The sequence below is a fragment of the Manis javanica genome, chromosome 8, assembly GCF_040802235.1.
Source record: "Manis javanica isolate MJ-LG chromosome 8, MJ_LKY, whole genome shotgun sequence".
Taxonomy (NCBI): domain Eukaryota; kingdom Metazoa; phylum Chordata; class Mammalia; order Pholidota; family Manidae; genus Manis; species Manis javanica.
The window spans coordinates 27,196,762-27,219,054 of NC_133163.1; the positions used below are offsets into that span (position 1 = coordinate 27,196,762).

Below are 22,293 nucleotides of genomic sequence, written 5' to 3' on the forward strand. Positions count from 1 at the left end.
GAGAAGCTCTTTTTACATTCTGAGGTTGTTTCCTTCTGTTTCTTTTTCTGCTCTCTCATTAAATGTCCCAATCCGTTGAACAGTGATGGAGATGGGTAAGGCTGCTGAGGAAGAGAATGGAAAAGACACACCATGGGCATCAGACAGACCTAGTTTCAGATCTTGCCTGTTATTTGCTGAATGTATGAATCTGGCACATTAACTTAACCTTCATGAGCCTTGATTAAAAACAACCTAACTGAATTGCTTTGAGGATTGAAAGATAAAAGTGTTTGACACAGAGCAGGCTCCCAGAATGGGTCTCTCTTGCCTAACCTGAGCTGGAGAATATAAAAAGTACTCCAGCTTCTCTAGCAACACTCAGCATCACTAGTCCTTGCATCCCCAGACCCTAACCTGAGGAGGAGTGAAGGGTCATTTCTTCCCTCTGCGCATGGGATGCACAGACACATGCAGCAGGGAGGCATAAGGAAAGTGCTCGTACATACATGGGGACAAAAGTCTTTCCTTTCTTAGCTCAGAAAGTCACCTCTGAGGCAAGCACATACTACCCTGTGCCCCCTTACCACACACACACACAGACACACACACAAACACACACACACACAAATGGTATCTGTCCCAGCTCCTGGGTCATAGCTCTTCTGAGGTCTCCAGGGCAGGTCCTTGTAAGAATTCAGACCCACTCGGCACTGCCTCAGTTCAGGGTGAAAGCAAAGAAGGCCTCCCCCTGCAGGCCCCACCTGGCTTGCTGTAACATTAAGGGCGGGGAAAAGGCAGACTCATTCATTCCTTTTTCTTTTGGCTCAGAATTGATCTCTATTTTTTCCAAGTTGAAAATTATTTCACTTCTCCAAGACGCATTTTCCTCATCTGTAACCTGGGAATGACACACATTTATGAGACAGATGAGATCATGGCTGAGCAGATGCTTCAAAACCTGTAGAGTGCAAGGCAAATATAAAGCATTCTTATTCTTCTATCCGTTTTCATCTTTTATTGCATCAGGTGAAAGACCTGGTCAGTTTGCCTCTGCTAGTAATCCACCCCCAACTCCCACCCTTACCCTCTTACACATACACACTCACACATACCTGTTCCAGAAAAGCAGGAAGGTGCCAACAGTGCAGGTTCCTCTGCCAGTGAGCAAATGTTCACATGCCCCCGAGGCAGCCTATGGGTGCCAGAGCTGCTGTTGATGGAGTACTCAGCTGTGCAGGCTCTGGTGGCTGTGTTCCTCCACCTTATGCCCTGGTTCTGCCTCTCAAAGTTGCAACAAATCACCTATTCTTCTGGGTTTGAGGGAGCCTGTGTGTGGCCAGAGATTGGGGAGTTGGGCAAGAGTGGTGCTGAGAACTTCCCTCATCTTCTTTCCCTGGAATGAACTGGTGTATTGCTAAAGAAATTGCTACGTCTTCAGTTTTGCAACCTCCTATGGAAAGAAGATGTGGCTGGCTATGGTAATGTACTTCCAGAGACCCCCAAAAGAGTTTGAGACACAGTCTAAAGACCCCATTGCTGGGTGTGGGGGTGGATCTGCCCCTAACCAAAGCAATAAGTATCTCCAGGATTCTCTCTTGTCCACAGTCAAGAATTGGTTCCCACTCCCTGCTTATATCCATAAATAACCCCTCCTTAGTCCATGTCATCCTGGATCCATGTCCATGGGGACAGGATTTGGCTAATGGGCAGCCCAAAGGCCCACTTGCCCCTACACTCTATCAGCTTGCCTTACCCACTCCTGCATGCCCCATTACCCAGGGCTCTGTGGGTCCAGTTATGTGGCTTTTACCACGAGCTTCACTGAGAGGTACTGAGCTCACTGGGCTGTGGGTGGGATTCACCTTCCTCCCTTTGGGGAGGATCTCTTCCAATGTGTGGCCTACTGATGTAGTGAGTGAAGCAGATCTCCCCACACTTGGTGCTGATTTACATTCCCTAGGGAATGCTGGGAGCAAATCATCCCTTGAAGAAAGAGCTAAGAGTTTGTGTATGAAAGAGCTTATGAAAGGAAGTCCCCAGGTGGAAAAAATTTAGCAACCGGAGATGACACCAGCAAAAACAGCCCACTATGCTGGATTCTGCTTGTCTGAGAGATGGGAATGTCAGAGAGGTGGGAGCAGAATGGGACATAAAGGCACCTTATCCCAAGTCTTCACCCACTGTCTATTCTTTCCCCTCTCTGTGGACCTTGCTCTAGTCCCAGCTGGGGCAACTGCTGTCTCCTCCAGGAAGACTTCCAGAGTTGCTTTGCCCCACTAAGCTCTCCTGATCGAAGCCTGGACCTTTTTCCTTTCCCCTAAGGCAACCAAGATAACATGGGGAGTTTTTGGCTTAAGAAAATTTCCTAGGAACTAAGGGGATAATAAAATTGAAACACAGTGTAAAAGCCTAAAAATTGAGAGGTTTATGAAGCTCAGCAGCATTATCAAGGTAAACAGAGTTCGCCCCCTCCCAAAGGCCTTTTGTAGTCAGTAGCATCAGCTATTCAGAGCAGGAGGCCCTAATATTAGCTTTGCTGCTTCACTGCTTCCTCACAACCAATCTCTTCTTTCTGTTCTCCCCCAGAAGTATCTCAAACCCACCCCCTGTTCCCATCCCACTGATTCTGCCTTGTTCAAGTTCTCACCATCTTTTCCTGGACTCTGCTGTAGCAGAGTAAAGAAAATGCAGTTTAAGTGTCACCTCCTCCAGGAAGCCTCCTGGGACTTCCTCAGGCAGAGCTAATTGTTTTCTTCTTTGTGCACTTTTCACCTAGCCCACCACCTCATGGCAGCTCCTTCAAGGATGCAGACTATGGCTTATACTTTGTATTCTCAGGGTCTAGTAGTGGGTCTGAACATCATTGCATGGCCAGACATGTTTAATGGAGAAAGGGAGTGGAAAATGGAACGGAAACTTGGCAGAGTTTATTTGTCAGTTCCTGAGCCACCTCCTATATCTTGAGAGGGTAAATTTCCTAAAAGAAACACTTATGGCTGCATTAGCCCACTGTTCTCTGTCACAAATTTCACAGGATGCTGATTGCCCCTACAATTTCTTCAAAGCTCTGCTGAGAAGCCTCAGAATCCTAAGAAAGCAAAGGCCCAGGTAGATTAGTTGACTGCCTAAGGTTGCACAGCCAATTCATGACAAAGACCTTGACAGAGAACCTAGGTCTCTCCGTGTCCAGGCCAGAGCTCTTGACATAATACAAATGGCCTCTCTTCAATTTTCCCTCCAGGCAGCAGCATATAATTATCAACATTAGTATTTGGAATTTATATGTGGCTTATGCTTCACTGGCTTTTTTATTATCCTTTTGATTAGTAATTCAGTATGCAATCCAGGCATGGAGCAAAGCCAGAGTAGGGAGGGGAGAAGCAGAGGGAGGCCAAAGTGAACTAGGGGGCCCTGAGCTCCTGTGAGAGGGAGGCCAGAGGGGAGCAAAGGTGTAAGAGGGCACACAGACTCAAAGGACAGTGGGGAGGGGGTGTGGAATGTCTGTGCGGGTGCTGTATTGTCCTCAGATGAGTGGTCCAAGTGCTCTCCCAGCCACGGGGCTTCCACTCTAATGGGGCAAGGGCAAGAAGGGCAAGAATATTCTTAACACCCAACAGTTTAAACACCAATACCAGCCCTGAGATGGACCAAGGGCTTAGGGAGTTCTCTGCCTAGCCCTGAAGTGGAGGAGACCAAAACTCCATGTCCTGGCTCCTATAATGCATACTGGGAGCTAAACGGAACTGCTCCGGGTGTCCCATGTCATGTGGGAGTGCGGGGTTCCCAGAGGCCACCATTCAGTGTGCTATAGCATCCTTGCATGGGGGAAGGAGGACGCCTATTGCCACAGCTGTTCCCAGTGCCTCCGTCCATCACCAGTCCCAGCTGCAGCTTGTTCTGGGCTTTACTTTGCAGGCCCCTATTTACCTTCAGAAAATGAGATTGCTTTTCCCTCCCAACCTCTGGGGGCTGTGATGAGACTCAAGACCTTGTGAGGGGGCTTGAAAAAATAGCCTCATCCACTCATAATACTCAAGATGAGGGTATCCCCATGCTAAAAAAAGGAAACTCCTGTGAGGGAGGGCAGATAAATATCACAGTGGGGGAGACAAAGCAGCCAGAAGCCTGGGCTCAGATCTTAAGTATCCCTCTGGGAGAACTGAGGAGAATGTGCACCTACTGAGGGCCCGTTTAGGGCCAATGTGTCACATATGTCATCTCAGTGTGTCCTCATATGACCCCTATGAGGTAGGTACAGCTCGCCCAACTTGTCAATGAGAAACCCAAGGCTTTGGGAGGTTAAGTAACTTGTTCAGGGTTATATAGTTACTAATGAGAATCTAGGACCAAAACTTAGGCCCATGGTCTTCAAAGCCTGTGCACTTCCCAGCACGGCACTTTTATCTCCAAATCAAGATTTAATCTCTGTAAGCCCAGCAACCTCATGTGTAAAATGGAAAAGAAAAATTATATTGCTTCACAGAGTTGTTTAAAAAATTAAATGAGATTACATTGGTTAAAAATACAAAAACCTGGCATGGTGTCTGGTATATTATAAGCGCTCAATAATATGCTTTTTGGTTTGCTCGTTTTTCTTTATAGGGGAGATCAACATTAAAACTAAAGGCTGGGAGACTAGGGGCTCCAAAATACTTCAAGAAGCCCAAGGGTCGCCCATTGCTTCTGGGAGAATGCGGGAATAGAGTGGGAGAAGGGCTGGGAAAGGGTGTCCCGCTCCAGGAACCAGAGAAGCCCTTTCCAGCTCTGCGCCCCTGGCTCCGCCGCCTCCTTTGGGCTCCCCTGACTTCCCGCCCCGCCCCGCCCCGCCCCGGAGCTGGGTCCGGAGTGCCTGGTGGGCTGATTCCAGAGCGTGAAAGGGAGCACGGAGCACGGAGGCGAGAAGAAGGCGGCGGCGGCGGCGGTGGGAGGCGGGGAGGAAGGGGACCCTGCTCGCTGCTCTCCCAAGTCAGCGCGGAGCCGCCTCGGACCGGGCTGAGGGCTGCGCGGCGGCGGCGGGGCCGGGCCAGGATGCGAGGCTCCCGGGACCGCGCCGGGCGCGCCGGGCGGCGGCGGCAGGCAGCCGGCGGGAGCTGTCCGCGGTGCTGAAGCGCCGGCGGAGTCGGTGGCGGCAGGGACCTGGAGCCGGGAGCCGAGGCGCCCTCCTGGGAGCTACACCGCGGCCGCAAGGCGGGGGCGCCCTCGCTCACTGGCCCATGCCCCCCGATCCCCGCGGAAGAGGCGGGTCCTTCCTCGGCGGGACAGGTAAGGGGCCGTCTGGGGGCGCAACAGGAGCCCAGAGCTAGACACCCAGCCGGATCTAGATGGGGAGGGCAGTGGGACCCCTCTCAGTGATGGGGGCTCTCACTTCCTGCTGACCGCACATTACGGCTTGCCAGAGATCTCTCCAAGTCCATCCCTACCCCTCGCCCTAAGCTGGAGATGCTGGGAGGGGCCTGAGGGACTGGGGCCCAGACAGGCACCTGGGTACCCTGACCCCACACCACCATGACTTGACCCCAACCTTAGGCAGCTCTGAGACACCTGCACACAAAGAATACTGAGAATAGTCTGTCTACTAGACTCCTGGGAACCCAGTCCCCACTGTGGATCTGTTCACTAGGGAAATCTGAGCCAGCTTCACTAAGCTCACATCTCTTCCCCAAGGCTACTTACTCATTAGGGTGACTGGGGTGGATCTGCCTCAAGATTTCTTTGCCCTGGAAATGGCCTTTGGGTCAAGGGATAGGATGGGCTCCTTAGGACTAACTGACCTATTTCTCCCGGGAAGGAAGGAGGTACCAGAAGATATCTCCATTTTATTCTGTGATCTTCCTAACTCTCATGTAAGGAAGCTGGGTTTGTGTCACACTGCTTGGTGCATGAGGGCAAAGAACAGGGGAACCTGAGCCCTATTCTCAGTATGTGCCTGAATGCTGGTCACCCTAGACAGTGCCTCCATTTGGAGTCTTCCCTCTTTCTGGCAAGAGTATGCTGAATGAGCTCATTCAGGCCTGCAAAGTGCTTCCAGTTCTTCAGAGCAGAGTTCTCTGAGTGGCAGAATGTAGTGATAAAAAAATAAAACTGCATAGAGGAAGACTGGCCTGACACTGCAGATGACCCCTGCTTTATCCCCATCCTCTCAACTCAGCCCCAGTGGCAGAAAGAGCACTAGACTAGGAGTTCCTGGTGGGATGCTGGCATTGAGTGGCTTTAGGCCAGTTATCTGAGCCCTCTGAACCTCAGTTTCCTCATCCCTAGAGTGGGGATAAGGTAGCTGCTCTGCTCATCTCAGGCAAGTGCCTTGAGGCTCCATGAAACAATGTACCAGACTGAAGACTGGTCAGCTGTCCATTGCCATGCCAGTGTGAAGTGCTGTCGCTGTTCCTATCCACCAACCAAGCCTGCTGGCAGTGACCTGATCACTATCACCCCTACCCCTTTTTCTCCCATACTGACCATGGCTTCCTTTGTCCTTGGCCCTACTGGAGTCTCAGAGTCAGTGAAGCCTAGCTTACAAATCTTGAGGAGCCAAAAGGGATCCCTGCCTCTTGTCATCTTCCATCATTGCCTATAGGAAACAATATAGGTGAGAGCCTGACTCACAGTTTTTATTTTTTCCCCCCAAGAATCACAGATCTAGGGAAATAGCTCCTTGAAGGCAAGGATAGTGTTGTTTTCATCTCTTTGCCTCCCTGCACACTTCCCCTCCCCCATAGCACCTGGAAGATAGTAAGGACTCAGTAATTGGGTATAAAATAAGAGAACAAAGTGTTAAAATATCTCAGAATAGAAGCATTTAACTGGAAGTCAGAAGTCCTGTGTCCTGGTCCCAAATCTGCCACTGCCTGCATCATGCAGGTCCCTTCCCCTCTCCAGGCTTCAGTTCTGTTGTTTTTTAAAGAGGTTTGGACTAGATGAGTTTTAACATTCCAAGCCCTGATGTGTGGGGCTCTCTAAGCACTGTCCTGAGCCAACAAATCTCTCAGTTCTCCTTTAGCACAGGAGACCAGCTTCATTAACCTGGTTTAGAGAGTACATTAATGTCCTTTAAGTGCAGAACTGAGTTTTATGAATGGAGTGGAAGGGAGCTTAGACACCAGAAAAAAACATTTGTATTTCTGCTTTTAGAAATATAGATCCCCCTCTCTTTTTTATATTCCTGGGAAAGCCATGGGTGTGTACAGTTGCTGAACTGGGAGGACCCCTGCCTTCAAGCCAAGAAGCCAGGAAAACACTCCCCCCAAACATCCCTTGTGCATAGGCAAAGGCCAGAGACCCAGTCCTCGGCCATCTCCTCCCAGGGACCCTGCCTGGCTGGATCTCCCTCCTAAGAAGCCTGGAGGAAGGGCTAATCAGGAAAGATCCATCCCTGGGGAGAGCCTTTTTTATATAAAAACAAAATGAGCTTCTCTGACAATAATTTTCCTCAACTGTGGCAAACCCCACAGATGTTCAGAAAGACGTACCTAATTGGCAATTGGGTTGAACTGAGTAAGCCATGCCAATGACTGCCCTGACTTACCCTGTGAGCACCCAGCCAGGGTGGGAGATCAGCCACCCCCCATGTCAGCACTTCCTGACTCCCAGCTGTTGGTGCAGCGCTGGCAAGAATCAGCTCTCGGGAGTTAATGGACAGCCACTAATGCTCATAACTAAGTGACAGCGGCAGCAAACAGAGGGGACTTTATTTTCTGCAAGACTAGTCAGTGAGTGCTGGCCTGCCACTGGAGCTAGAACAATGCACCACCCCTCCTTCTGAGGCTGTCTGGCGGGCACTCCATCCCCAGAGTGGACAGGATGCAAGGCATCTCTGGTCACCCAGGCAGTCACATCTGGCTCCTCTCCCAACCAAGGAAAACTACTCACTAGCTTCCTCTTGTGTTCCCCTCCTGTGGCTTCTACTGTGACTCCCCCCAAGCCTGCTGCAAGACCTCAGAGGGAAGAAGGGAGTCAACCCCAACATGAATGGGCAATGATCCTGGTTACTTAGGACTGGGGATTGGGTGGAGAGGTGGATCTAAGGAAAGGGGAGATAAATACACATGGTCATTAAGAAATGGTGTGTGTGTGTGTGTGTGTAAGAGACTGAAATATTGAAATACATGCTATGCTTGCAGGTCACTTCCCTTGGGTGGCACACACACACAAAATGACAGAGGCAGAGAATAAGAGAATATCTAGAAACATCTGCACATTACCTTCACATAAAAAAAGGCCAATTCATCTGTGCATCCTAGAGGGACTTCCAGCCCCAAAGTACATCACTCCAGGGAGACAGGAGCAAAAGGAACAATCTTCACTTGAGGAAGAAGAAATATCCCAGTTTTCTGAACCTTTGACATTTTCTAACCCCCTTCCCTTCTCAGGGGCTGGATGGGCATCCTGCCTAGAGCAAGTTCCCCTCTGCAGCAAGCCAGTGGACAATAAAGACTGATCTTGATCCTGCTGTTTGTATCCAGGTGCTCTCTTCTCTTGCCTCCTCCCATATTCTTCCTTCTTCCTACACCTGGCAACTGCCACCACCACCACCATCATCTCCCCAAGCAACCAAGTAGGAAATGAGGGCACAATGCTCTACCTTCCCAGTAGGTGTGTTATCTTCCACCATCGGATGCACCATTTCCTTATAAGTAGTTGGGAATGAACTGCTTCAGTGGAGAGACAGGTCATTTCGGCAAGAATAAAGATTTGCTGTCCACCTGAAAATGGGCTAATTTGAGTAGTGGTGCCACAATCCCAATCCTCCCAGCAATTTTCACCTTTGTTGGTGAAAATTGGATCAGATGGATTACACTCTGAGGGAGAGGCCAGTCCAGCCCATGGGATTCCAGGGTTGAAGTGGATAGAAAAGCAAGTAGATGGATGTTTTCTGAAAGCATCTAAGAAGCCTCCCATGGGAGCTGGAAAATGTTCTAGCTGTTTTATCTCTCCTTAGCCCTTTTCTCTCATCTACACCTCTCTTCTTCTTCCTCTCCATAGGTCCTGCAATAATTTTCAAATCTCTCTCCAGCCCTGACCGTGACCCTGGACTTCAACTGCATACATGAATTGCCAGATAGAGTCTCTACCCTAGTATCCCAAAGGCACTTCAAGGCCAAATTCATTCACTTCTCCTTCCCATCCTGCTCTTCCTCCTGTGTGTGTGTGTGTGTGTCCAAGGCCAAATTCATTCACTTCTTCCCATCCTGCTCTTCCTCGTGTGTGTGTGTGTGTGTGTGTGTGTGATTTTTTCCAGCTTGGTATTTGAAGGGGCTTTTCAATCTAAATGCTGTTTTTTTTTCAGCTCAGGAAAACACTTTCTGCTTCTGCTCCTTTAATTATTATTCTCCTCTAGTCTGTCTGTTGTGTCTTTCTGAAACTCCTATTAGATGGATGTTGAATCTCTGGGACTCTCCTCCATGTCTCAACTTTCTTTCATATGCTCCATCTTTTTGTCTTTTTGCTCCGTCTTGGGAAATTTCATCAACATTTTCTTCTACATTAAAAAGTTAGTTTTTAACTGTTTCCATTCTATTGTGCAAATTACAGAGTTTTTGAAAATTTAGGCAATTACTTTCAATTTCCAAAATATTTTCAGGTTCTTTGCTCCTTTAACAAAGCAGCCTGTTCTTGTTTTATGAATGCATTTCCTCTTTTGTCTCTGTGAGGTTATGAATTCAGACAAAATTTTAAAGATCTTTTCTACAACTTGAATGATTCGGATCTTATTGGTCCAATTGTTCTACTTGTTTATTTAATTTTTCTCTTTTATTTTCATGTAGTTGTTTTTCATTATCCTTTGTTGTCTATTCAGACTTATGAATAAAGAAAGGTATTGACTAGCATAGGCAGCTTGTGTGGATTTCCTCTGAAATTAAGAAGTCTGTTTCCCTTATAGGCCTCTTCCTTGAATGGGAATTGTTCTTACCTCTGGTATTCGGAGCTGGAGATTTCTCTGTACTGATTTCTTCACCAAGGAATCACATCTGCTCTTTATTTCCCAGAAATTCCTCAATGTTTCTTGTTCTCTGATATCATTCTTATTTGTTCTCCAATTACATTATGATTTCATTCTTTTAAAAATACATGACCTGTCATTTTAATAGAACCTTAAGAAGGAGAAAAGGTTTGTGCTCAGGTTGTCTCCTTGAACCAGCAGCCTCCCCCTTAGATTTAGATTTTCTGTCTCAGCTGGTGACAGTGCCTTCTACTTAGTTGGCAAAGCCAGAAAACTGGGAGCCATTCTTAGCTCCTCCCTCCCCCTCACTTCTAGTTAACCACAAAGTCCTTTTCATTTAGCCTCCTAACTACCCCTCAGGTATGACTCTTCCTCTCTTTCCATTTTGCTATAGATCAGGTTCAGATCCTCATCCTCTCCTGTTTGCATCTTTACAATAGTCTCTTAACAGGACTCCTAGCCTCCATTCTCACTTACCCCAAATCCTTTCTATCCATGCTGCTGCCAATCAGAATGCTGTAAAACACAGGTATGACCACATCACTTCCTTGCTATATCATTGGCTCCCCATTGCTCACAGCAAAAAGCTTCTCTGCATGGTTTTCCCACCTCTCCTGTCTCATTCCATCAATAACAAACCACCCTGGCCTCCCCTCCGTACTACTACCCCATGCTTCTATACTATTTCCTCTGCTGGAAATGTCCTTCTTCCAGGGACTCACCTAAATGACTCACTGTCCTTCAAGACTCAGTACTGGTGTCACCTGTCACCTTTTAAAGCAAAGCCTCTTCCTAGTTCCCACCATTGTCTCCAACCCAATCCCAGAACAGCAGCCCCAAACAGCACGACTTACTCCACTGGACTGAAATTTTGTCTTTCCTGCTAGTCTGTATAATCCCCACCCCTCCTCAAAACAGGTATCATTTCTTGTTTATTTTTCCAGTCCAAGAACTGGTATGAAGTAACTGCTCAAGAAATATTTGTTGTGCAGAACTAAAAGTGCCCCAGCCAGATGTGCTCCATCTACCCCATATCCTGGAAAGTAATTTCTTATAGCAGAGCCTCGGTACACCTAGCTCGCTCATTCATTCATTCATTCGTGAGATCAGCTGTGTATTGAGTGCTTATTGTATGCCAGGCAAGGGGCTGCAGGGATGAGGAAGACAGACACAGCCCCCACATTTTGAAGCTCACAATCTGGTGAGAGAGAAAGACACTAATCAACGAATCACACATACATAAATAGAGAACTGTGATAAGCTCTTTGAGAAGAAGAGCTGGATCCTGGAGAGCAGGTAGCCATGGAACCTGAATGTAGACTGAAGATGTAGGGATGACCTCCCTGAGGAAGTGACTTTTGAGCTGAAAGCTGAAGTATTCTGATGTGTTTGGAGATAATGCTTCTGAGAAATGCAGCTGTGAAGTGAAGGAGAGAGAGGGCACAGGAGCTAAAGGGGGACATGACACTGAGGAAAGATGTTCCTGTTATCTACTGCTGCCTAACAACCCCTAAAATTTAGTGGCTAAAACAAGAGACATTTCACCTCGTGACTCTGGGGGTCAGAATTGCACTCCGGGTTAAGCTGTGTGATTATTCCACTCCATGTGGCAGGGACAGAGGTTACCCAGCAGTATTCAGACAACAGATGGGCTGGTTTAAAGAGTCCAGCTTCACTCACATGTCTGGCATCTTGGGGATGACTGGAAGCCTGGGTTCAGCAGGCGCCATCATCTGGAGCATCTACACACATAGCCTCTCCAGCCAGCCAGCCTCGGAGTAGTCCAGCTTCCTACAGGGCAGCTCAGGGTTCCGAGAGTGAGTGTTCCAGTGAACTAGGTGAAAGATGCATGGCTTTTTATCGTCTGGTCTCTGAAGTCGCATAGCATCACTTTTTCTGTGCTCTGAGGTTGAAGAAGTCACATGCCCACTCAGCACAGAAAGGAGGGACATAGACCCCACCTCTCAATGGGAGATATGTCAAAGTATTTATAGCTGAATTTTTCAATCATCATGATTTATTTATTTGTTTTTAATTTTTTTGAGACTAGAAAAATGGGAGCTTTAAGAAAGCTTTTTTTCTTTAAGAAAGAATAGCTGACATACAATATTAGATTAGTTTCAGGTGTGCAACATAGTACAACTGATTGATCTTTTAAGTGAGGACATCTACAGTATGTTCAGTATGTTAAGTGCTTTTAGGAAGGATCAGGAGTTAGAAGCTGTGATCTGATTTAGCTTGCTGAAGAGGCAAACCGAAGCAAAGAAGGCTAAGCTCCCCATTTTCCCTCGACTGACTCTGCCAGACTCACCCTCTTCCCCACCCCTGGCCCTGACTTTCTCTCTTCACTCTCAGATTAGCAAGCTATAGCCATGATTCTAAGCTGGTTTGGTGGCTCTCTTGCCTACAGGCTGGAAATCATCCAGTCCAGCCCCAAGTCCTCTACAAACAGCCACCATAGTCACAGTTTGCGGAACAGTTTACATATTATCTGACTAGAGGATGGTCTAGCTCCTATTCTCAAAGATTTCACCTTTTCCCTGGACTTTAGTCATTTATATTTAATCTTCTGCCTTACTAGGAAGTTCTGCCTTTTATCTTTCAATTTGGAAGCAGTTGCTCTTGTTGCACTGAGAGAGAGTGGTCAGTAGTTGAGCTTCTTCACAAAATGTCTCTGTATTTATATGAATCCAGACTTTAAGGTTATCTCAGCAGCCACCCAGGACTGCTAAATCACCCCAAAGTTCTTAATATTTTCTTAAAGCTCCCATCTCCCATTCTTTTCACTGAGGACTTGGTTTTAACCCCTTCAAGACAGAGTCCTCACCACTCACACGCCCATACCATTTATAATGACCCTCTGTGCCCTAGGTAGGCTCTGGAAGGTACAGTAAATGAGAGCCAGGCTTTGGACTTAGTTAAACCTAGTTTTCAAATCCAGTCTCTGTCACTGTTTAATCTTGGACAAGTTACTTAGCCTTTTTGAGCCTTAGTTTCTTCATCTGAAAAAATGGGAAATAATAATATCCAGCTTTATCTGTTGTTGTAATGTTTTGAGGTAAAGCATATAAAACACCAAGTGTGTGTGAGGAGGCAGTAAATAGTAGCTGTTATAATTTTACAGGGTTCTGATAAGTGCTGGTCCCAGCCCAAGCATAAGACCCAACTCCTGGTCACACATCATGCTGTCCCTTTGGCCTCTTTTTGACAGTGTTCACGATGCCTCTTCCCAGGCACTTCAGAGCCCACCAGGTAGTGCACGCAACAAATTAACTCCAGGCCCCATTCCTGCAGCTAACCTGGGAACTTGGTGCTATTCAGGCCAGCATGAGCTCTGGTCAGACAGACCTGGGTCAAATGGAGCTCTGGTACTTTCCAGCTGCAGGATCTCAGAAAACCTATCTAACCTCTCTGAGCTGCAGTTCCCCTGAATGTGGAAGAGAATGGATTAAATGAGCTACTGCATTTGAAGCATTGGCATGGTGCTCAGAAGAGGGTAAGTACTCCATCCATGGTAGCTGACACACAGTGACACTAGAGCCCAGTGCTTTAAGTCAGCCTTCCAGGATTCATGTCCAGCTCACCACTCCCAGCAGTGTGCTTGTGGGCACTTCTAACTCCTAACTTTCTCATGCCCCAAAGTCTTTATTTGTAAGATGGAGACAATGATGTCCTAGACTTCAGAGGGTTACTTTGATAATTAAACGAGATAATATAGCATTTAGAATAGTGCCTGGAACACAGTAAGAACTTAACACATGTGAGGTATTATTTCATCCTTTTACATTGAAATCCATCTTGATTTTTACATTTAAGGTGCATTGCTTACATGCAGCAGACAGTTGGATTTTGTTGTTTAAAAAATCCAGTCTTCATCTTGTAAAAAAATGAGCTTTGACATACAATAAAAGTCATTAATTTTAAGTATACAATTCTGTGAGTTTGTGAAATACATGCAGCCTTGTAATGACTACCACAATCAAGATACAGAATAATTCCTTCACTCCAAAAAGTCCTTATGCCCCTTTGCAGTCAATGCCATATCCTACTCCTGGCCCTTAGCAACCATTGATCTGCTTTCTGTTACTATAGTTTTGCCTTTTCTAGAATTTCATATAAATGGAATAATGCTCAATATGACTATCTTTGTCTCTTTATGGGCAATTTTGTTCCATGTACATTCAGTGTAAGTACCGCTAGAGTTGGGTGTAAGTCCAACATCTTACTGCTTGTTTTCTATTTGTCTCACCTGTTCTATATTCCTTTTTCTATTTTTCCTTGCCTCATTTTGGATAAATCATATAATTTTATTATTGCATATTCCACATCTAGTAGCTTCTGATTACACATTTTATTTTCCTATCCTTTCAGTGATTATCAGAGCAGTGGTTCTTAAAGTGCATACCTGGACCAGCAGCATCGACATCACCTGGAACTTGCTAGAAATGCAAATTCTCAGGTCTATCCCAGAATCATAATTGTGAGGACTGAATGCAGCAGTTTGAGCTTCCCAAGTCATCCAGGTGATGTCAAAGCACCCTAAAGTTTGAGAACCACTGCACCGAGATGGCATTTGACTCTGGCAGGCAGCTGGCAGGGCTGTGTGCAGGTCACCTTAATCCATTTGGGGTAGAGCTGATTCAAAACCTGGTTTCCATCCCTGGAGGGCTGGTCTGTTTCTAGTTTCCTCCTTCTTACTCCTAGGGAGTACCCCGAAGATGTCCCAGTTGAAAATTTGGGGTGTTTCCTGGAGCCCCATCTTCTTAACAAGCCCTGAACTGAACTCCAATATTTCTCCCCAGACCCTGATCCTGCTGGAAGAAGGAGAAAGTGGTGCAGGGGTCAGGCTCACCTCTCCGTGTTGCTCTTCCTTCTGGGATCTTGGCACCTTAACCCCTCAAGTTCTCGCTCCCTTGGTGATTCTTCGATGCCTTCATATTTTCCCCTAGCTTTTCTAATGGCAAGTTTGGTATGACACAAGCTAGTCTACCACAGCTAGAAGAAAAAGCCCCTATCCTATCGTATTCTCCCACTAGAATCATAGAGTCAAATGAGCATTTACAGTTCAGTTCCTGGCACATGGTAAAAAAAAAAAACCTCAGTCAGTGTTATTATTATTATTATCATTCAATAGAATCCCAGGGTCGTATTGAGCTGAGCTGTTAAAAATCAACCCCTTCTACCCTTTCCACACATTTTATAGATAAGCAAACTGATGTTACAGACTCCAGAACAATCAGACTCCAGTGGGAGGATGTAATTGGACTCCGGTGGATTCCAGGATGGCTTCCTGTCCCTGATCTGGGAGGTGGCAGTGTGCTCTCCATCTCCAAATTAGGGAGTGGAAAACTTTAGGGCCCAGCTCAGTTCTCAGCTCAAAAGGAAACAAGCCAGGGGCTGTGGCCTCACAGATCTACCTTCTCTCCCTCTCCTCTTGTGAGGCCCAGACCTCTAGCCCCAGCTGCACAATATGGAGAGTTGCTTAGAATGCCAGATATCTCATGTCTTTCCTCTGAAGGAGGACACACACATATGCACACATACTCCCACACAGGCCTGCTTGCCAGCAAGTACCAGCACCCAGTACTGCCCGCACAGTAGGTGCACACAGACCAGGCAGCAGAGGTAGAGATGAAAATTACTCTGAGTACTGGTCCCTTACTCCAGGGAACAGGAAAAGGCAGCCTTAAACAACAGGCTGAAAAGTCAGGCCAGGCCAAGGGCAGAAAAGCCTGGGCCCCAGGACTTGCCACCCGGGAGTCAGTACTGGATCCCCAGGGTCAACCCAATAAACTCTCATGTGGCCCTAGAAAGTTATGGGGAGAACATGACCTGGTAAAGAGCTGTAACCCTTGGCTGGACTGAGAGCAGGTGCTGCAGCTCCTAACCTGGTTGCTTTATGAAAGCAGAGGTGGGGGTGTAAATGTGTGTGTGTGTGTGTGTGTTCCTGTGTGTGTGTGTGTGTTTCTGTCTGCATGTGTGTCGGGCAGGCTTTGGTGCTCTGCTCTGCCTCTAAACCCAGAAGGAACCCCACTGAGGAGGTTTTAAACCGATTTTAGATAATTTGGCTCAGAAGAAATCCATGCACTTAATTTTTTCTGGTTTTAAGAAATACTTGCTCGTTGTAAAACACACACACACACACACAAAATATGGTGTAAAAAGGAAAATGAAAAGCACCTGTGCTCCCTCCCCTGGAGATAATCACTGTTGACATTTTGGCAGAGTTAAGATTACATGCACACACCGTTTCTTTTCTTCTCACTGAATCTGCAATGAGCATTTTCTAATGTCATTCCCCTTTGTAAAACCTTTTGGAAGGCCTTGTACTGCTGTATTGTTGTACCATAATTTATTTAACTTGTCCCCAATTGTTGGACATTCAGGTGGCTTTCAGTTTGTCTGAAAACCCAGGATCATACCTCTTTGTATGTAAAGTGCTGAGAAGCCCTGCCTAAGGGCACAACAGAGTGGGGGGGAAAGGGGGGAATGGGGGAGCTGTAATTCAGGAAAGGCTGCGAGGCTCAGGTTTCAGAAGCTCAACTGCCTGTACTTTGGCCAAGAAGGTGGCTAGCAAGAGCAGGGGAAGGAGCTGCAACCCAGCTACCCGGACAGGTGCCCTGCAAATGCCCCTATAGTCTCCAGAGTTCCAGGGCCTGATTCCTGGGACTCAAGTTCCTGGCCACAAGTAACTTGCCAAGGCCTCCTGATGAAGCAGGCATGGGGCAGGGGTGGGTTTGATGCATTAATGTCCTCTGGGGGCCCTGGGGCTCATCCTTCCCACTTGACCACCCCTGCTGAAAGACCCCTGCGTACCTTCACCCACACAGATGGCAGCAGGGACCCTCAAAACTATAAGTATAGGGAACATCAATTAAAACCAGCTGGAAGAGAGGCTGGGGGACTTTGGGGGACCATGTCCTAGAATCCCAGAGGGTAGGCAAGGACTGGAGGGTAGGGCCGGGGCTGGGGCAGCCCAGGGGAAGTCAGGAGGCCCAGAAATGACTCAGTGGCTCCAATGTCCATCTGGCAAGTAGATATCTGTCTTTCCTTGCTTCCCTCGACCTACTCAGGGGGCCATGGTAGGAAAGGTAACAGTCCTGCACTGCACTGGGCTCTGAGTGTGCTCATCTATCCCTCATGCAAAGGGGGCAGAGAGTGAGGGGATTTCACTCCTGTAGGGCCCCTTAAGGCTAGGGGATCATAGAATATTAATGTCATCATCAATGACCATTTAACTCAACCCCTCTCGCAGATGGGGAAACTGAGGTACCAGGTCAGAAAGCTAATGGGAGTGGATCAGGAATGGAACTCCAGTGTACCTGACTCCCGAACCCATGACCCTTATGGTCACAGGCCCGCAACTCCACAACTGTGGGTCACAACGGCTAGTAGGGAGGAGGCTCTGACAGGGGCTCAGAAGCTGCCCTTGAGGGTCAGAAGAGACCAATCCTTCTGGGAAATGGCCTAGGGGAGCCCAGGCACAAGCCTGGCCTGGCGAGTCTTCCCCCTTGGGCACTTGCAGCAGGAAGGAGCCCCTCCACATCATTCTAGTTCAAGGCACTCCCTGTACTTTTGACCTCTAGAAAGGAAGGAGCAGGGAGACTTAAGAAGCTTCTGGCACAGCTGGGTGACAGCCCGAGTGGAACCTGCAGCTAGTTAATGCAACGACAGAGACTCCAGGTCCATGGCAGTGCAGTGTCTTCAGCACTATGTGTGCCTTCCCCAGGTGAAGAACTGGGGACTTGGGCTACATGCCCTTCTTTGTGCCCCTCTAGGATTCTTTGTTAGACATTCTTGGAACCCCTGGTCAAGAGGCCCACTCCTCAGGGCTCAGAGCCTCTGAGGCATGGGCAGCCTCTTTTTGCTCCTTTGAACCCAGAGTGTGTGTGTGTTTGCTGTAGACACTCTCAAAGGCTCCTTTCCCCACCTGCAGCCCAGCCTGAGCACCTACCATGTGCCCGTCCCAGGAGCACAGCCCACCCCTCTCCAAGCTGCTCCCACATACAGCCACGGGAAGGCTTGGAGACCAAATCTCCTCCTGTCACCCCTGTGGAGACCTCTGAAGCCTCCTTAGACCTAAGCGGAGCTGCAAGCTCTGGCCCCATACTCCATTCCACACCTCCCTCTGTACCTGAGCCACCCTAGCCTTCTCCCCAGCTCTCACCAACCACCCTTTACCTGGCCTCTGCTTGAAATGTCTTCCCCTCCCCTCACCTTGTCAGCGTGTCCTCTTCCTTCAGATCTCAGTTCCAAAGCCCTCCCTGTGCCCCTGTGTCAGTCTGTCCACCTTTTGTCCTTACACCCCTGCTGCACTTCTTCAGGGCCAGCGTCTCCACCAGACTGTAAGCTCTGTGAAGACAAAGCTCGCATCCTCCTCCCTCTCCCTGCTTCCACCTTTCTCACCACGGTGTCCCAGCATCTGTGCAGTACCTGGCTTGGAGCTGATGCTCAGTAACTGTGTGGTGACTGGATACAGAGCAAACCACCTCTATGAGGTAAGTACAGTTTCTGTCCCCAACTGACAGACAAAGAAATGGAGGCTCTGAGAAGTTCCGCAGCCAGCTCAAGGTCCCACAGCCGTCCCGCAACAGAGGCAGGTGCTGAGCCAAGTCAGTCTGTGGAGCCTGCGCTCTTAACCACTTCCGGTCCTGCATCCGGCACCCTGGCCTCAGTATCTGTCTGTCTTGCTCTCTAGCAGGCTTTCTGAAGACTGTTTAGCTGGCCCAGGCCCTCCCAGGAGCTGCCTCCAGAGCCATGGAGAGTCTGAGCGAACTACAGAACCCACTGCTGCCTCGGAGCCCTGCCCACCTCCACAGCCCCTACCCCTACCCTGAGGCTTCGCCCAGCTGGGCGTGCCAGGAGAAGCTCTACTCCTACCTCCTGGGTGGTGCTGGTCCTGCTCATACCCACCAGCTCCTGGACCCAGGGTCCCTGCAGCTGGCTGTGGAGGCCTGGTACAGGCCCAGCTGCCTCCTGGGGAGGGACAAGGTCAAGGAGCCCAGGGCAGGGAGCTGTGAGACCAGCTTCACAGAGAGCAGGGAACCCCAGGCTGGGCCCGTGGAGCAGTCCGCAGGACCCGGCCAAGTAGAAGAGGATGTCACCATCCAGACTGTGTCCTACGGAGTTCAAGAGGAGCTGCAGGGCCAGGTGGATGAGGAGGAGGAAGATGAGGTAAGCGGGTGTGTTTAAAATGCAGATTCCCATGCTCACCTCCAGGTTTTAAGATTTTGTAGGCCTGGCTTGGGGCCCAGAAATCTGTATGTTACCAAAGAAAAGGTACTTCCAACATATGCTGTCCGCACTTTGAGAAATGCTAGCTTGGGTTGACAATTTAATTTTTTAATAACATTTAGTGTTCTTGTTTTCTTAATTATATAAGTAACTTAAACTTAATACAGAAAACCACTGGAAGATAACATTATTATTTTAGTAGATGATCTTCTAGTATTTTTTTATTCATGTTCTTTTCCTATCCAAGAAATCTTGCTGTATAATAGTTTTATAATCTGATTTTTCCCTCTGAGCAACATATTTCAGTATTGCTCCATGTAATTTAATATTTTCTGCAAGGTGATTTTTAAGGGTTACAGGTATTCACTTGTAAGTTCCTCTGCCATTTATTAATCCAATCTCCTCATCACTGGAGATTGTTACCAATCTTTCACAATTACTGTCCAGTTATGAACATGCCTGTACATACACTTGTACTGTATCCTTGTACTGATGCCTAAAGATAGAATCATTGGGCCATCTGTTAAGGCTTTCAGTAGAGAGTGCTGAGCCCAACCTACACTCCCACCAATCAAAGATGAGACTGCCCATTGCCCCACATCATTGCCACCGGTGGTTCTGGGCCCGGTCACAAAACTGCACTCATGTTTTGCAGAGTGACACAACCTCAACAGAGAGTGAAAGTGAAGACAACTTCCTGACGCTGCCTCCCAGGGACCACCTAGGTCTTACTATCTTTTCCATGCTTTGCTGCTTCTGGCCATTGGGCATTGCCGCCTTCTACTTCTCCCAGGGGGTAAGTGAATGTGGCCCTGGGCTTCCACTCTGGCCACCTCCTCCCTGGAGGGCTTGACAGAAGTGCAAGCAGGCTGGGGTGGGGGCCTGGTGGAAGGGATGGGGATGCTCCCTTTCCTCAGCACATCTCTCTCCCTAGACCAGCAAGGCCATCTCCAAGGGAGACTTCCACCTGGCCAACACCACCTCGCGCCGGGCCCTCTTCCTGGCCACACTCTCCATCGCTGTGGGGGCTGGTCTCTATGTGGCCGTGGTGGTGGCTCTGGCAGCTTACATGTCCCAGAATGGCCACAGCTAGCGGCCAGTCAGTCCTGGCATCTGACTCCCCTGCTCTGCCTGAGGAGGCAGTGGGGCTGGGGTTGTAGGCTCTCTGGAGAGCCCTGGCTCCTGAAGACAACCCCAAGGGGGTCTGGAGGGAAAGCCTCCGAGGCTATGGGCTCCAGGGCTCAACCTTCCCTTCTCCTTGCCCACTGGCCTCAGCCCCAGAGCAGGGTCAGGGGGAACCCAGGCTGCGCCAGGAAGCAGGAGAGGGGAGGGCTGCCCACCAGGCCTTCCAGGCAGGGCCTAACTCTGGCTTGAGGCCAGCCCGGAGCTCAGTTATCCTACCCATTCCCTAGAGGGTCTCCTACCCAGTAGGCAGCCCACTGCTCACCTCTGCCAACCTCTCTGCAAAGAGCAGGAGGCTATCAGGAGTGAAGGGGCTGCCTGGGGGACAGACGGCCTGATCCAATCCCTTCAGCCCACAGAAGTCTCCACTCTGGGGACAGCCTGAGCTTCCCATCTCCACTCTCTGGGCCTGTGGTACCCAGGTCCCAGCCAGCCAGGAGGGGGATACACAGAGACATAGGGCCCCTTGCTCCTTCTGGTTCTGGAGAGTGCTTTTCTCTCCTGTGGGCTTGTGAGACGCTGCAGATCTAGACAGAGAGGAGGAGTCACGGCATGTAAACTCTGCACCAAGGGCAGGTTCTTGAAACTTCTCTGTGCAGGATCAAAAGGCAGATGCAGTGACAGAGGTCCTGATATATTTCCAGACCACATGGGCATCCCCATTCTGCCCTGGCCCCCACCCCCATCATCCTTTTCTGGAATCCACCTGGGGTACCTTGCGCTGATGCCATCATGGAGAGAGAGTGCTATCAGCCCACCAGGCACTGAGCACAGGTCTCTAGATCCAGCTCTGTGGGAAAGTGGCGAGGAGGGACCCTGGGGAGTAGTGAACATAGATGAGGGGAGGGATACAGGGCTGGCATGGCTGCTGACCAGCCAGCAGTGCTCAGGAAGCCTTCCTGAAGGAGGTGTCTAGAAGGTTTAGAAGAATAAGGAGAATTTGTTTAAGGGATTTGTTTTCCCATTACCCTCAGTATTCATGGGCAGGGGCATGGCACGAACCTCTCAAGGTGGACTGAGGTGATTCTAAGCTATTTGGATCTCACCTAGAGCATCCAGGTTGCAGCCAAATTAGAGTCATTTCTGAAGACTCCACCAACACAAAGAAGAAGGTTGGACCTGCCTCTCAAAGACCAGGGATGTTTCCCCACCTCTGAATGCTGGGGGCCAGTGGTGGGTCTCTGGTCAGTCTTGGGGCTTCTTCACTAATGCCCCTACTCAGAGCCCCTCAACACCTGCAGCCACTAGGGAACATCCAGCATTTTAGAGACATCCAGACAGGCAGGAGGGGCTCAAGCTCTAGGACCCTATAATGCACGATCTGGGGACCTGGTCATTCCCTGGCACAATCCAGAACCTGGGGCTGTGGGTCCAGTGCTGACCCACCTGGTCCCACCATCCTCCCACCCCAGGGGTTGCCCAGCCCTCCCCTCCCTGCATCCTCTGAAGTTCCTTGGGCCCAGGATCAGGAGTTTTAATGACCCCTTCCTGTGTATATTTATCCTTGTAATAAACATTTATGTAACACATGGTGCCCTCTGGGCCTCTTCCTGTCCTCACCTGCCTCCATGTTTGCCTGAGTCTCATTCTCTCCAAGACTGACTCCCATCCCCACATCTGCTGCTCCTGGCCCCAAGCAGCCTTCTCAAGAAGGCCTTGGGAGAAGGTTTGTCAGAGTGCCCACCCCATCCCAGGGCTTCTCTGCTTGGAAGAACTGCATAAAATGGTTGCTCCTGAGACAGAGATAAGTACAGGACATCAGTTAGGGGCTGTTCTTGGGATATCATTTGAGGAAGGGAGGAGGCAGCGGCAGATCTGGGCAGGGGTGTCAGGCTGCCATGCAGGCCTAAATGACAGTCTGGCCCAACCTGCAGGTCTGGAGCCAGGATGCTCTTCAGAATTGACCCAAGTTGGGAGGAAGGGCCAGGCCTTCATACCCCCTTGTCAATCAGTCATTA

The 22,293-nt window shown here is 49.0% G+C and overlaps 1 protein-coding gene across 1 annotated transcript; it reads left to right on the forward strand.

Annotated features, from left to right (window-relative positions):
* Positions 1 to 4,867: 4,867 nt before the first annotated feature.
* On the forward strand, positions 4,868 to 21,864 carry SYNDIG1L (synapse differentiation inducing 1 like). Its single transcript, XM_017656761.3, has 5 exons — positions 4,868 to 5,244; positions 18,244 to 18,417; positions 18,618 to 19,093; positions 19,809 to 19,949; positions 20,088 to 21,864. Exons 3-5 carry the CDS (start codon positions 18,677 to 18,679, stop codon positions 20,244 to 20,246), a joined length of 717 nt encoding a protein of 238 aa, XP_017512250.1. The 5' UTR covers positions 4,868 to 5,244; positions 18,244 to 18,417; positions 18,618 to 18,676; the 3' UTR covers positions 20,247 to 21,864.
* Positions 21,865 to 22,293: the final 429 nt, after the last annotated feature.

Excerpts from the sequence above, each read along its gene's own strand:
- SYNDIG1L (XM_017656761.3), top strand. The coding sequence starts at position 18,677 with ATGGAGAGTCTGAGCGAACTACAGAACCCACTGCTGCCTCGGAGCCCT. Across the intron at positions 19,094-19,808 it reads ATGAGGAGGAGGAAGATGAG|AGTGACACAACCTCAACAGA; the intron begins GTAAGCGGGTGT and ends CATGTTTTGCAG. Across the intron at positions 19,950-20,087 it reads CCTTCTACTTCTCCCAGGGG|ACCAGCAAGGCCATCTCCAA; the intron begins GTAAGTGAATGT and ends CTCTCTCCCTAG.